Source organism: Synchiropus splendidus, chromosome 3 (genome assembly GCF_027744825.2).
Source record: "Synchiropus splendidus isolate RoL2022-P1 chromosome 3, RoL_Sspl_1.0, whole genome shotgun sequence".
NCBI classification, from domain to species: Eukaryota; Metazoa; Chordata; class Actinopteri; order Syngnathiformes; family Callionymidae; genus Synchiropus; species Synchiropus splendidus.
Window position 1 is genome coordinate 12365493 of NC_071336.1, and position 15801 is coordinate 12381293.

Genomic DNA, 15801 nt, shown 5'->3' on the forward strand with positions numbered 1-15801 from the left:
GATGTATTTATAAATGATGTATGTTGAGCTCTGCGACCAGTGCACTCATGCCATGTAGCCAGTTCACCCACTTTCTGATTTACAGTGTTTCAGTGGGCCAGAGTTCCAGTGCAGCAATATATGTGACAATCTGAGTACCACGTATTGCAATACACAAGTCTCACTCTACATTCAACAAGATTTAAAAAGAAGGACACAGGGAAGCAGCAATGCGGAGCAATATATTATTATTATTATTATTATTATTTTGGGTTTATTATTCGTTGCTGTTGTTTTTTGTGGCTCAGTTTCAGTTCATTCAAATGTGTGTTTTATTCATTTTATTTTGAAAATAAGGTATCTAATCTACACATGTCATTACATGAGAACGATTAAACATGAAGAGAAGACAATGGTGCCGTCCACCTCTGACCCCTGCAGATACATGTGATGTTCCTCATCATCCCCCTCCACCCGTGTCCTCCAACTCTCCGTCCTGCACTCCAAACCTCAGACTGGTGAAAGCCGACAGGTGGCTGCCACCAGGCTTCCCAGTACAAAAACATTCCTGTTTATCGTCACTCCCAGTTGGACCGCCGTTTCTCCCACACAGACACGACCAGACGAGACCACAGGACTGGATCAGGCACCCACTGGGTCTGGACTGAGCAAAGGCGTCACACGCTCGGACAAGCTTTGGTGTGCTGGGAGAGCAGAGAGTGGAGCGGCAGGTCATCGCAGTGAGCCACCGTCAAAGGGACAGTAAAGAGGATGTGATGGATATCATGCGTGGACAGTTAAAGATGATGATGATCGCCGGCTTCCTCATGTGGAGCTTCATTGACCTGATAGGTGAGTCTGAATATGTCAATGTTTCGTCTTCTGTTACAGTTATTTCAATAAATATAAAATAACATTAAAGCTATTAATAATAATATTAAAGCTTTTTAAAATATATTTTACAAGGATGAAAAAGGAAGGAAAAAACACATCTTAAAAGAGAAAAACTCACTTTGAACTTTGACCTCCACAACACCTCCCTGCTGTTGAGCGTTCTGTCTCCTGACCACCAGTCCGGAAGGAAGTCTTTCTTTCCTGTCAGGTGTTGAGGATTTTCAATCTGATTTAATTACAGACATTTCAGTCGCACTACGCACAACAAACCCACTCACGCAGCCATAGTGGTGATTTTGAGGTTGCAACTCTGTTGTCCAATGTGACCACGACTGGTGGGACAAGAAGACGAACACAGTGATGGATCAGGCCCCAAACATATGCCATCCATCCAAAAGTGGTGAAGCAACTAATGAAGCTTCTTACCGGATGATTGTTTGATAATCACGATCTATTTTAGTGGGAGGTGGCGCCGGAATCCCACTTATCCCTTTGATGAAGCTCCCCAGCTGCATATCGCTTACAGCCGTCACCTTTGCTACCAGTCGTACGCCGCCAACACCTGCCGCCCTGTCCTGTCCTTCTTTGTCTTTCCACGTGTTTTCGGAATCGCGTTGGAATGAAAAGTGAGTCAGACAAATGTTTGGAGAGCTCTGTCATGCAGAGAATTCCAGGGATATACGAATGTCCCTGTCAGTGGTGTATATTGAGAAGATAAATAGACAGAAAAGAAAATAAAAAAGCAAAGTGGTGTACAGTTACTGCATACAACTTGCATACATACTGCATACATCTATAAAGCTCTGTAACTAGATTTTTTATTTTAACCATTGTAAAACATTTGCATTCATCATTTCCTGAACTTCATGTTTGTTTCAATTCAATTTAATTCAAGTTGTGCAGCATTTTTATTGCTGAATAGTGTTTTTTTTACTAAAAACGCTGGAGTTAATCCTGTATGTTTTATAAATTGCTTTTGTCACGTTTGATGTTGTGAGCATAAAAAAACAAGCAAATATTTCTAATTTTGTTTCGTGAATTTTGCTCAAGAAGTTCCATCTTAATACATTTATAATGTAGGCAAAACAACCGTGTTCACCTTCAGCCACCTCATGAAATGCATCTAAAATACATTATTTTAACCAATCTCAATGCAAATGAAGATCAAGTTCATCAAAGTATGTGACAATTTCATCCTCTTATGGATAAAAACAAAACTAGTGAAGGGCTGATGAGGCTTCATGAAACAGTGTCCTCATTTTCAAAGCTCACTAGATGGCGCTCTTCTCTTGGATTTCAACAACCATTAAAATAAAATCTTGCATCATTGCATCGCCTACTGAGCTCTACAAATGAGGACACTGTTTCATGAAGCCTCATAAACCCGTCACTATTCAAGTAGACCTTAAATCTGGAAGCATGTTGAGACAAGTCTTCCATGAAACAGAGTGGTTCAAGAAAAGAACTGTGAAATTCTCATTGTAATTATGCATCATGAACTTGTGGTCCAGGAGCGTCAGAGTCCGAGCGTCGGCTCCACCAGAAGCTATTCAAGGATTACAATCTCAAGGTGAGACCGGCGCAGTACTGGGCGGACAAGGTGATGGTGAGGGTGGGGATGACCCTGTCGCAGCTTGTCAGTTTGGTAAGACACACACTGGTCCAGACACCACGCACGCACCATTAGCATTCACACTAATCTTCATCTCCCTTGTCTAACCACAGAACGAGAAGAACGGAGAGATGACGACAAACGTGTTCATGAATTTGGTACGAAGCACTGGAGGTTAATCTTCATTAGTGCGTCCATGTTAGACAGTCGCTATGAGCAGCCTCAGACTTCAGCTGATAGGAAGTGAGGAGCAGGACTGACAAAGTGTCGAGCTCTCTTCCAGCTGATGAGCCTGACAAACTGTTCACTCCCTTATGTCTAACTCTGGCTTCACTGCTCTCAGGAGTGGACCGATTACCGGTTGTCATGGAAGCCAGAGGAGTTTGACAACATCACTGTTTTGAGAATTCCTCCAAACAAAGTGTGGCGTCCTGACATCTACCTCATAAACAAGTGAGTGTTTAAGCACCTGTGTGTTACTACCTCCACCAAGGAGGTTAGGGTTTCAACTGCGTTGGTTTGTCTGTCTTTCTGTTTGTGTTCAAGAAAAGCTATGGGAAATGGGAAAAAGAACTCTGGATCACTATCCTGATCCAGGAATATTTTAAAGGATTTTATTACAAAAAGGCAGAAACGTTATTGTTCCAGATTAGCATGGACCGAGGATTTTTTTTTTGAAGGACACTTTGTCATAGTGAGATTGTGTTGGAGGTGGACGGAAGCCGTTTGGTGAAGGTTTGCGTTCGCTATGTGCCTCTGTTGTTTAACATGTACAGTGGTTAGACAAAATAATGGAAACACCTTAAAGCTTTTTATCTATACATTTACCTGTAATGCAAAAACAAAGGCTTTGGAATCCAGTTATAGCCTGGTATGTTTTGTGAACTCAAGAAAGATATTAAATGTCTTGATGTGGTGAGGGAAGCATATTTGTAAATAGAATTGAAACAGTCATTTCTGAGCGCAAGACAGTGGTCTCACTGTTTCTGTTCATACCACAGTAATGACGGCCAGTTCGACGTTGCTCTCTACGTCAATGTGTTGGTTTACAACGACGGGACAGTGAACTGGCTTCCACCAGCCATCTACCGCAGCTCCTGCTCTATCGAGGTACTGTCTCATGTACTGTTCATTTATTATCAAAATAAGAGTTTTTCATGGCACTTCAACTCCGGAGGAACTGTCCTTCCTCTGATACCTAGGTGGCTTACTTCCCATTCGACTGGCAGAACTGCAGCATGGTCTTCCGTTCATACACCTATGATGCTTCTGAAGTTGACCTGCAGTACTTCCTGGATGATAACGGAAACGAGATCCAAGAAATAGTCATAGATGAGAATGCCTTTACTGGTAGGTAACATCAGCTAAGTTCCCACAAGTGAATAGAAATACTGGGCGGAACACGCTCACCACTGACAGGATGTGGCTTCGGTTTGTAACAACAATATAGTTATAGACAGAATTGTCTCAACAGAGAACGGGGAGTGGGCTATATGTCACAAACCTTCAAGAAAGAACGTGAAGGAAGACCTCTACGAGGACATCACCTTCTACCTGATCATTGAGAGGAAGCCATTGTTTTACATCATCAACATAATCATTCCCTGCATCCTCACCAGTGTGCTGGCCATTTTCGTCTTCTATCTGCCACCAGGAGCAGGTCTGTATCAACCTGCATGTTCCATACCAAAACGTCACGATGGTTGAGATGAAACGGCCACACACAGGGTGCAGGTTTTTGTTCTGCTCCTTCAAGATCACATGGTTTTACCAAGCAGGTGTCTGCAGACTGTAGTCAGTCTGGTGCAGCTTGTTCGGTAGGACCAAAGACCTGCGACCACTGTGGCCCATTGGAGGATCAGTTTGGGACCCCTTCCCTTTGAGAAGGGAAACACACTAGTTACGTTCACATAATACAATTCATTGAAATACAATTGAAGAATAAAGGCGTGATGGAACTATGGAATGATCCTGACAAACAAGGAATAAAGGTCTTCCTCAAGTGAAACAAGATTGAGTGTGAAATAAACAGATCCTGAAGACGCTATTCTCTCCAGGCGAAAAGATGACTCTGTCCATCTCCGTCCTCATCGCCTTGACTGTCTTCATGCTCCTGTTAGCCGACAAAGTTCCGGAGACGTCACTGGCCATTCCCATCATAGTCAACTACGTCATGTTTACCATGATCCTGGTTACGTTCTCAGTCATTCTGAGTGTTGTGGTCTTAAATCTGCATCATCGCAGTCCCAGCACTCACATCATGCCCAACTGGGTTCGAAGGGTAGGTAACGCTGGCTTTTGTTTTCACTGCACTAAAAGTGCTTCTGTGCCATTAATGACTATGGAACCAGCAGGTCTTTATTCACTTCCTGCCGAGGTACATCGGCATGATGAGGCCGGAACCAGAAGCACCGATGGAGAAAGAACAGTCAGAGGACAACGCACACATGCCGATATTCAACGGACGTCAGCCTGGAGGAGAGTACTTCTTCCGTAAGATCAACCCAGACCTGGTTCTACCCTGGAGAGGCAGGTAGGTCTGAATGTGTAACTTGTTTCCCACTCAACGCAACAATGCTGCATCCACATTGCTTGTTAGAACTGGAATTTCAGAAACCTCCTGCCATGATATTTTAATTGATGTTGCTCAAAACAGTGGGTTCTGACAAGGAATGACTCCACACTTTGAACGCATGATCTGGTTCTAGGGTTTTATGAATTAGACTTTGTTTTGTAATACCATAACTGAAAAACATAATCCTGGTATCATAATAAGTACAAGTCCTTAGGCATCAAGAGACCAAGCCCTTTAAAACATCCATTCCTTGAATTTAGGAATCAACCCATTTATTTTCGAGCCAGTCTTGCACCTGTGAAAAATACACTTAGTGAGTCCTAGTATTTGCAGAATAGATGATGGGCTGATGAGGCTTCATGAAACAGTGTCACCATTTTTAGAACTCAGTAGGTGGTGCTGCCTCTTTAAAAATGTGTGCGGTTTCATTGAAATGGTTGTTTCAATTCAAAGATTTTAGAGGAGAGAGTGGCACCTAGTGTGGTCACTGAGGTTTCATGAAGCCTCATTGGATCTAAGTGCTAATCTTGGCTTGGAAGCCTTCTTACTGTTGTGAGAAATATGGCATGAAAACTCAAGGACAAATTGTTGGTATTGTAATTTCCGTTTGGGAATTGTGGCACAGTGTAAACCGGCTCGGACAGAAACAACTCCTTGCACTGAGAGACACAGAAGGAAGTGCTTAGACGTTTAGATTTGCCTCTTAAGAGAAGCAAACCTGTCATGGGTCCCGATCCAAGGGCCGTATTGACAATTGCTGGCAAATATCAGCAACAGCAGCCATGGTGTGAAAGGACCCAGCTCTGTTCTCCTCTGGACAGAGACCGGTTCTGGGCTTCTCCTGTCCCGTTCCACAGGCATCAGGTTCAGCCCAGTTAAGTCCGTCACCCCGTCCACAGTCGCCATCCTCTAATCTTCTGTTTAGGTTTGGAATTAGAGGGTAAGCCCCACACAGCAGATCGAGCGGGTGAGGGCCGTCGCAGATGGGGGTCACAGTGAATGAATGGAAGCGAAGGCCGGTGCTGAGTGATGAGACCAGAGGAGGATTCAGGGTCTTTTTAATGTGGTGCTGACAGAGATGGTTACACACATCCAGTCAGTGTGGCTGTTTAGCAGCTCTGCGAGGACAAACCAGCAGCTGGAGGTTCTCTAGACAGCCCCGATTTCTGCTCTCATCGGAACACTGTGGAGGTTGGACCAGAACCATCCCTCAATAGCGGCATTCAAATCAAGCATGACAGATGCTGTTAAGAGCAACGCCTGTTCCGAGTCTTGCTCAAGGACACTGTGAATATGTGACCTCCTGGATGTCAGCAGGCTACTCAACTGTTTGGAGCCAAAATGTTGGGCACTTGATTTACAGAGGTTGACGGTAAATCTGTCACCATTTGTCATGTGATCTCTGTGTTTTTGCTGTGAGTCCGTCTCCTGCTTGGTGTGTGTTCGATCACAGCTACAAGGAGCTTCTCACTCTACCTCTGATTATTTTGTGCAGTGAGCCATTGACCTTGATCTGATGTACAATTAATGACTCAACATGTAGTTGTCGCACCTGTTTGAGATCCTATTTTCACAAACTGAAGTGTAGTGTCCATTATGAAACTATGATTTTCAGATACAATGAGGCCGTTTTAAACACACACAAAAATATGCATCAGTTAGGACACATCAACAGAAGGCCTGAGCTCCATGTTGTCAGTTGAGAGCATGTGTGTGTCTGTCAGTCGCCAGTGGGACACACTCGGTGCGGTAGTAAACACAAGCAGTAGAATGTTGATGGCATGCAGCATGTAAAGCACAACACACCCTGCAGCCGTTCACACACACATTTTCACCTTCAGATGTGTTTTGTCACTTAAATAACTTAGAAGACCCACAAAAGCTAAAAATATTGAAGGGCATTATGTGTTTCGCAGTTGAACCCAGACAAATCAACAAACACTATTTCAATAAGTAACATTTATGAATGCAGAGTCAATTTATGAGATGATAACTGACTACTGTAGAGAAGCATGATGTCTGTTTGTGTATCGACTGGAAGAATGGAGGCGTCAGAGTTCGGGCTATAACATTAACACCAACCCTGAGTGTCAATGTCACCTCTGTGTGTGTGCTGTGTGTGATGTTTTCCACCTATCAAAGCACTCAAAATAGATTTATGTTTTTGCTCATGTTAATCTCCACATTATGGCTTAAAATGTTCTGTCCTTAAATGCATATTATTATTATTATTATTATTATTATTATTATTATTATTATGTATTCCGAAACTTTACTCTAGTCACATCCACCAGCTCTGACTGGAGGATCTTGAGACACTCCCAGGCCAGTGAAGAGATACAACCCCCTCCACCAGGTCTGGTCCAGGGAGCGTCCTCATGAGATGCCCAAACCACCCCAACTGGCTCCTCTCAAAGCAGAGGAGCGGCTCTAAAGTCTCTCCCGAGTGACAGAACTTCTCAACTAGTCATAAGGGAGACGCCCACCTCCTATGGGAGAAAACTCATTTCAGCCGCTAGTATTCTATTGTATTTATTGTATTCTATTGATAATGTTCTTGTAATTTAAATCATGATTTCTTACGTAAAAGATTATGCATCAGCTCCAGAGCAAATTTAATACTGAATTTAATGAAACTGTTATTTTTAATGTCCGATCCTTGTTCTATACAAAATTGTTTGTTTAATATTTACAATGACATTGAAACATGATTTATGTAACTTTTTTAAATCACAAAAGACAGTTTTTGAAAGCTCATGAAATGGGACACATAAGGCTTTGTGGATTTGTGGATTGACCCAGTTGTTGTCTGTCAGGTGTGAGACTCCAGTCCAGCTCCAGCGTCTGCCGGATTCCGACAGCTTCTGTCTGATTCTACCACCCAACCTGAAGTCGGCCATTGCAGCGGTCACGTACATGACCGATCAGCTGAAGAAGCAAGACGTGGACGACACCGTGAGAAAACCAGCTGTCTTTTCACATGTAAACAAATTTGCCCACTCACTTTTTCATTGATGTTTGCTTGCGTGAAGATGACCGGTGACTGGCAGTTCATCGCTCTAGTGGTGGATCGTCTCTTCCTCTGGTTGTTCGTCATCATCACCACACTCGGGACCCTCGCGATGTTCCTCGATGCCAGCTTCAACTACACACCTGACAACCCTTTCCCCTGACACGTGTTCACTAACAGTCACATATCAATGCTGACATTTGTATCAGGCATAGTTCCATTGAAATACCAAACTCAACCGCAAGGTGATGTTCAACTGGTCTTCACTCACCTTCCGCTTTGCTTGGACCATCACTGATAACTGCCTCATAGAAAAGAATTCACAAGATGCTGGAGACATTCCTCAGAATTGCAGTATAACCGGGTTTAAAAAAAAAAAGGAGTTATTGTGACAAGTTCCTTATCTGACACTGAATCCCATTGTATATTTATTTCCAATGACGGCAACATAGTCAGCTACTATAGAGTGAAGATGATGACACTGCCTCATGAAGTTTTAAGATGCAATTCCGATGTTGGACACACAAGCACATTGTGTACATCAGCGGCATCACCTCCTACACGGTCGGGGCCAAAGACAAAATTCTCAGGAGTTGAGGGAAGTAATTTCGTTTTCTGAAAATGGTGGTGCTTCATTGGGAATTTGCATTTTAAATGTTCACTGTTGTAAGTAGATCAACTGTTTTCCTTGCGTCACTGAAAAATTCCTCCCGTGGTCAGGCATCCCAAAACACTGACAGATGAAATGAACACTCCTTACATCGGTAACTCAAAAGCACGTTTTTGACACCTTGTATTCTGTCACCAATATTAAAAAATCTTTATTTACACACGTGTGTTTTGCATACAAATAAATCAAGGCTAAACCTATTGGCTGTAATGCACTACATGCACATTAGATGGCGGTAACCAGGGGGAATTGAAGGACAGCGAGGGTACGTTTGACTGCAGTATGGACTTTTTCAGTCAGGCCCTTAATTCTTCATATTTATTAATGGTGTTTCTGTTTAGTGTGTATAGATATTTGCCAATAAATAAGTATTAATGACAAAACAGCAGTTGCTGATTTATGGTTAGTTAAGTGTTAAAGAAATTATATTTGAACAAACGTTCATCTAAAGGTTCTTATTTTTTTTTACTATGAAAACATTTTCAATGCTGTTTCATTGTTCTCATGTTTTCGGACCTGTTTTCATGTTCAGTAGTCGCTCACGTGTCCAAGCTTTTGCTGGACATTTACTGGGGTCAACACCGTCCCCCACCGAGGGGATGTCAACAAACTGCTGCTTGTTCCCGGCCGCTTGTGTGAGAAGACCCTCCCCATTCAGACCACAATCCAAGTGGACCCCCATTATCCATGTCGCTCTACGAGAGTGAGCTTTTCAGAGAAAGACAGAATTTTACTGCCTGAGTGACTTCCAAGAATTTTCTATTCATCCTAGTCATTCCTGAACACGTGGAACGTTGTTAGTGAGGAGAAGAGAGGCGGAGACTGTGCGACCCTTGACCTCTCCTTTATCTGTCCAGCTTATTATGTGTCATAGATTATTAAGTAATCAAATACAATATGTAGGGACTGTTGCTCACATCCTTGTTGTTGTCATAATAATAATAACAATAGTAATTATGAATAATAATAATAATTATATTACTAGCAGTAGTAGTTGTAGTAGTGGTAGCAGTCTGCAGTAGTAGTAGATATATCAGCAGTAGTAATAGTCGTAGTAGTAGTAGTAGTAATAGTAATGTTTGCACTAAGTATTTGCTTCTCTTCATCTCTTTCACATTGTGATTATGATCGTAGTTATAGTCATAACCATTTTCATGATCATAGTAACTTTTCATGATCATCATTTTTTTTTCATCTTTTCTCTAAAGTCTTCACCGTCGCCATCATCATACATCAGTACACCAGCACACACGGCATTCCCACTGTCAAGCTCCTCCTCCGGGAGACTGTCCAACAGCACACACAAACTCACACACAAACTCTTCCATCGGGTCTCACATGACTGTTACCGTTGCTGGATTCAGATTTTCAACCAGGCACTGGCCCGTGTTTAGGTTCAGGTTTTACTCATAATCAAGAGGACGTCTGTGAGCAGCACGATGGCCAACTCTGGGATCCAGCTCCTGGGGTTCTTCATGTCTCTGGTGGGTATAGTGGCCCTCATCATCGGCACCATCCTGCCACAGTGGAAGATGTCAGCCTACATCGGGGACAACATCATCACGGCGGTGGCCATGTACCAGGGTCTGTGGATGTCCTGCGCCTTCCACAGCACGGGTCAACTCCAATGCAAGATCTACGACTCCATCCTGCAGCTGGGCAGTAAGAAGCCGTGCACTTAACACACAGTTGCAGAAATATAGATGCTGCTTTCCAACAGAATATGCAAAGATATGTTTTAATATTATTGAAATGGTGCTTTATCTAATCAAACACTGAGTGAGTTTTGTTGTTCAAAAGTGAGTAAAAGAAAACTATGGATGCACCCCATTCATTTTCAGTTTCTGTTGTTTAAATTTGGGGCTTGGTTTATTTGTCCACACCCAATATCAGAAAGACTGATGTTTAATGGTTCAGACCTCAACCATTATCAAAACGGTAATAACTGTCTCGAATGCCACTATGACTGAGAGATACTAAGACATTCCTCCGCCAGAATATAGTGTGTGTTAGCTCATCTGATCACCATGGCTTATTTTTCAACTTCCTGTGCTCACTTTTATTTTCTGTTAAAAGCTAAACCTAAAACATTGCATACTAAATTAATTCTAAATTCTAATTTTTACGAGTATGAGTGGAAGAAAATTTGACAGCTGCATTTTGAGACGATGTTTGGGTTTAAATTCTAAAGCCCAATTTTGTGCCCCTCAAACCCCTGTCAGACTGACCTGAAAAAAAAGCTTCCATTATGTTAGTTAGTAGTTACAGTATACAGTCAGCCATGTTTAACTAAAAAACACATGAATTACTCTAAAGACAAAACCTGTCTGCAACGAAAGAGGTCTGAACTACTTTTATTCTAATAGAAAAATGCATATATTTTTCAATTGTAAGAACTGTTCGGAAATACGTCATTTTCTTTAGCATCTTTTCACATATCAACACTTAAACCTTTCAAATATTTTCCTTGCAGCTTCCATTGTTTCTGTTTGAATTCCCTTCTAATTCCATCAGGCTAGCAGACCTGAGCCCCATCCCTTCTGTCCTCATGGCTGTGCCCCACCACCCTGAACTCCTGCCAGGATGAGCAGTTTATGTCATGGATTAATTTATAGATCCAACATTCCCCAAACCACCGTGAGAAACTACCCGGCAACCAGAAACACTCCAGGCAGGACACAGGCTTCATCGCTTGATAACCTACTTATTCTCTGCACAACCATTGGACAGATTGAATGAATTTAAATGACAAAAAAACAACAATATTATGAAGTTCGTACAATCGTTCAAGTAATTTAACCAAAGTCCAGACTGCTCAAGCAGTTCTATCTGGACCAGACCATGGAGGACACATGAGGTGCTCATCAATAAAAAAAAAAAAAAAAAAATTAGGTATTTATTCTGGGACCTGTCCAGCTTCCTGCCAGCTTCCAAAAGAAGATGGCCATTAGTCCAGTTTTTTGCATGATGCGCATCTATAGTCCTAGCCCTCCTGTGGTCCGTCTTCTATTGATGCTATCACAAGGAAGTTTTTGGCGGCATTGGTTTGTTAGTCTGTGTCGAAAATAAATATGTGAAATGGGACATGGAACAAATGATTTTGGGAGTGATCTGGTTCCTTGTCTGGATCCAGGACTCTTTAACCTTGGTAGATAGGACCATTTTTGGTATTTGTGCCAGAATGGTATTGGATCAAGGAGTTTTTTTGTCATTGGGAGATTGTGTCGGGTTTGGCCCAAGCTGCTTGGCGGAGGTTTGTGCTGTCTGAGTGCTTTTCTTGTTGCAGTTTAATTGTTTGGACTTTTCTTGTGCATTGGCTATTGCTGTATTGAAGACCACCAAACCCAAGACAAGACCAAGGAGGGGACGAGAGCAAGTCTGACACCAAGACTGGGACTGAACTGATAGTCTATTTTCCACCACGATCCCAAGCAAACACACAGATCCCTTCATAACTTACTTCCAACCAACGTGAAAGGTTTTCTTTTCTGCACTCATTAACAGTTATTCTGTTTGCAAAAGGATGGATGGAGACCCTTAATACCTAACCTCCATGATTGAGGGAGGCAGTTAAATGTCTGGTTCCCCAATAGCTGCCTCACTGAGAGCTAGCCTGACGCTCACAGTCAGACCCCTCTGTCTCCCCTCATCTCTAACGTAAACAAGGGTCATCAATGGGTACAAAGGTCGTATTCAGAGGGTGTTTTTCAGAAACTACATGAGGGAATACATTCTGTTTGTGATAATCTCAGCTACTGTGGTCTTCAGTGGTCTAGAAAAAATGCATTGCCAAGATCAAGGTCTGGATGCAGTCAATCCCCCTACAAGACCTTGAACACGTGGTCAAGTCCAGGACGATATAAAGGAGGAATGTTGAATTAGCAATGGACAAAGAAGAATTTAGGTCTACTACTTTGTCACTTTTGTGTCTGAGTCAGTGATGTTATATCATCGTCCTATCCTTGACGGACCTCAAGGTTGAGAAGCCACACAGGCTTCCTCAAGAACATGTTGTCACTATTGTGTTGATATCCATCCAGGTAGATGAAAACAATGTTGGTGACACAAATGGACTCACAAGTGGGATTGTCGCATGTGGTCATCTGAAATGTCCCATGTTTGATAAGTGTACGGGACGGTCCGGAACAATGAAGCCCCAGAGTGAGTGAGAATTTGGAACAGAAGTGTGAAAGGTGTTTTGAAAATTAGGACTGAAGTTAGGTGAAGCAACTAACCGTCACACTTTTTTTCTTTTTTACAAGGTTGAGATGGTTGTAGTCTGTGTCGGTAAAAAAGTACCTTCTTCTTCAATTGGGTGTTAATTATGTTCTGGCCCCCATGTCTGATGTCCTGAACAAAAATTGTCCCAAGTTTGAACCTTTTAGGCGACTTCTTGTCTCGATGCATCTCAATGGTGTTTCCATGACGACCAAAGCAGAAACAAGGAGAGCACTGTGATGGACTCTGTGGTACATCACCCACGTTTACTGTAAAGTACTTTCTTTTATTTCCACCTCTCCTCTCCTCTGCTCCCTCCTACTGCTGGGTCTGTTTGTTCGTCTCAGACTGGCACAGACCGGTTCTGGGAGGACCCGGAGACAAAAGCCGTGATAGGTTTATGGGGTGAGGCTGACAGATGAGGATACTGACCACAGCAGATGTTTGTGTGCTCATGTGTATCCCAGGACTCGCTTCCAGGAAATCAGCCCGAGTCCTGGCAGGATGATGTGAATGTAGCTCACCAGCAAGATATATCTGGATGCTGACACATTAACTCTTTCACATCACCCTCTCCAAGTTCAGTGTCTCGAACTATCTCGACTCGATCGTCCCCAGGTTCTCTGCAGGCCACTCGGGCTCTCATGATCGTGGGCATCATCGTGTCAGTGGCAGGACTGGGCGTGGCCTGCATGGGGATGAAGTGCACCACCTGTGGGGAAGGAGACAAAGTGCGAAAGTCCCGGGTCGCCATGACTGGAGGAATTATCGTACTAGTGGGAGGTGATGATCAAAATGACTGTATATTATTCGTCTTGTCCTGACATCTTCTTTCACATTTTCTAGCTTTCTTTCCTAGCCTTTATCTTCATGTGTGTGTTCCCTCAAAACAACTGTGTGTTAGCCCCACACTTCGAGTACACACATTAAATTTAGGTTTATTGATGTGAATGTGAGTGGACATCAGTGGACTGGTGACTTTTCCGGTCTTCAACTGGGATGGTCCCCAGCTAAACACTGTCATTGTGAACTACAGATTAAAATTGTGTGTCCACGCCACACATTTGAGACATGAGACCAGAAGTAATAGAAATGAATGACCATACTGATGAGAAAAATACGAATTCTATTTATAGTTTTCGGGAGAGGTGCTCATTTTTATGGCTTGAGCCCCTGGCCTTAAAAATGCCTGTGGTCATTAGTTTCAAAGGTCAGTTGACTTTCTTGTAAAAATGTTTCATGACTCAAAGATCTGTGTCAATGACAAATGCCATTTGTGTCCATATTAAGTGACTGTATCTCATGACTCTACCCTTTCAGGACTCTCTGCGATTGTGGCCTGCTCCTGGTTCGCTCACAACGTGATCCGGGCCTTTTACAACCCGTACACACCTGTCAACACCAAGTAAGAGCAGACACAAACACTAGACAACATGTAGGAGACAGATAACGTGATAAACAGGAAATATACGGGACAAAAACATATAACTTACACGTGAAAAGGATGGTCACAAATTCATTCTGTCTCTATCAGGTTCGAGTTTGGAGCTGCCATCTTCATCGCTTGGGGCGGCTCCCTCCTGGACGTCCTGGGCGGAGCTATGCTGGCTGCCTCATGTCCCCGGAAAAAGCACGTGTCCAAGTACCCAACAGCGTCGGGACCACGCTCAGGCCCTCCTAGCAGCAACAAGGAATATGTCTAAACACAACCTGAATTCCCCAAAAACTGAACTAAGACTTTTTTTACTCAAATGCAAGCATGTACTACACAAGCTCTCTATTCGCATCTTGACATCAACTGTTTATCACTGTCACCCTGCAACAGCATTCACACGCAGTAGAAAATTATATCCCGCTCAGTCCAGCGAGTCTGATGACGGACCTGCAGACCGGACCATGGACTCGGTCCAGATGTTGCACTCGAGTGTCGGGCACCACAAGAGTTATGATTGTTCTCAAAAATACACACCACAGAGAACAGACGTCCTCAATCCATTATTTATTTTGCTGGAGAGAATTAGAATCAGAGCTCAACATAACTACATTTTATGTCCATAAATCACTGACCTGACTCCTTTTACAGTCGCATGGGATGACTTTCTTTCAGAACATGCTGAGGGCGCAGGATACTTGTTCTTAGATAACAGGCTTATGATAGAATTCAGTGGCTTCCTTAGCTAGCACGGATGGGCCAAAATGTAGAAGCAATGTATCTCAATATGGTTTTGAGTTTGCCTCATCACATCAGTCTCTTTTCAAATGAACATGGCTGCAGAGCCTCAGAAGGAAGCCGACCATATGACCCACTTACACACGTCTATCCAGCGCAACATGCTCCTTCCAAACAGATGAGCAATGACACTTCATCACTGTGAACCGAGACAGAGCACCTCACCTGATGTCAGCCAGTGTGTGATGTTGAAACATAAACCTGCAGCACCTAATTCCAGAAGACTCCTTGTCTTGTTGCCGAGACGCTTGAGATGCCCCGAGTGTGTAGAGAAGAAAAGACGTGTATATGTTCTTGCAAACACACATACATGTGTGTATTCTAAACCAGGCGTTTCCTCCTGGTAATACAGTTTCTAATATTAAAACGACTCACTCACATGCACTATTAGGAGTAGACTGTGTGATAGTACATTTAACAGAAGCTTGAGAACTGATAACACCTCTGAAAATAGTGTCCCCCATCTACATGTTACTCTTCATGTTCCTCCTCCAGTTCCTCACCCCGAGACACTTCAGTTTCTATTTATTTTATAAGAACGTGGTTTTGCATCATGGTTTGTTCATATGTTATAGCTGTAAGTGTGTATGAAAAACAAATAAACATTAGCCAG

The 15801-nt window shown here is 42.9% G+C and overlaps 2 protein-coding genes across 2 annotated transcripts; both read left to right on the forward strand.

Annotated features, from left to right (window-relative positions):
- Positions 1-755: 755 nt before the first annotated feature.
- chrnb1l (cholinergic receptor, nicotinic, beta 1 (muscle) like) lies at positions 756-8611 on the forward strand. The gene is made up of 11 exons (XM_053859535.1): positions 756-831; positions 2385-2518; positions 2599-2643; positions 2829-2938; positions 3487-3595; positions 3688-3835; positions 3960-4145; positions 4543-4766; positions 4840-5018; positions 7877-8015; positions 8093-8611. The coding sequence occupies exons 1-11, from the start codon at positions 756-758 to the stop codon at positions 8231-8233; spliced, it is 1491 nt and encodes a 496-aa protein (XP_053715510.1). The 3' UTR covers positions 8234-8611.
- Positions 8612-10075: 1464 nt separating this feature from the next.
- Positions 10076-15797, forward strand: cldn7a (claudin 7a). Its single transcript, XM_053861054.1, has 4 exons — positions 10076-10402; positions 13577-13741; positions 14279-14363; positions 14493-15797. The coding sequence occupies exons 1-4, from the start codon at positions 10180-10182 to the stop codon at positions 14659-14661; spliced, it is 642 nt and encodes a 213-aa protein (XP_053717029.1). The 5' UTR covers positions 10076-10179; the 3' UTR covers positions 14662-15797.
- Positions 15798-15801: the final 4 nt, after the last annotated feature.

What these genes read in the sequence shown, in the direction of transcription:
- cldn7a (XM_053861054.1), top strand. Translation starts at nt 10,180, where the DNA reads ATGGCCAACTCTGGGATCCAGCTCCTGGGGTTCTTCATGTCTCTGGTG. An exon ending in CTCCATCCTGCAGCTGGGCA is followed by an intron (nt 10,403 to 13,576) that starts GTAAGAAGCCGT and finishes GATCGTCCCCAG; the next exon opens with GTTCTCTGCAGGCCACTCGG. An exon ending in TACACACCTGTCAACACCAA is followed by an intron (nt 14,364 to 14,492) that starts GTAAGAGCAGAC and finishes TGTCTCTATCAG; the next exon opens with GTTCGAGTTTGGAGCTGCCA.
- chrnb1l (XM_053859535.1), top strand. Translation starts at nt 756, where the DNA reads ATGGATATCATGCGTGGACAGTTAAAGATGATGATGATCGCCGGCTTC. An exon ending in AGATGAGAATGCCTTTACTG is followed by an intron (nt 3,836 to 3,959) that starts GTAGGTAACATC and finishes TTGTCTCAACAG; the next exon opens with AGAACGGGGAGTGGGCTATA. An exon ending in CTATCTGCCACCAGGAGCAG is followed by an intron (nt 4,146 to 4,542) that starts GTCTGTATCAAC and finishes TATTCTCTCCAG; the next exon opens with GCGAAAAGATGACTCTGTCC.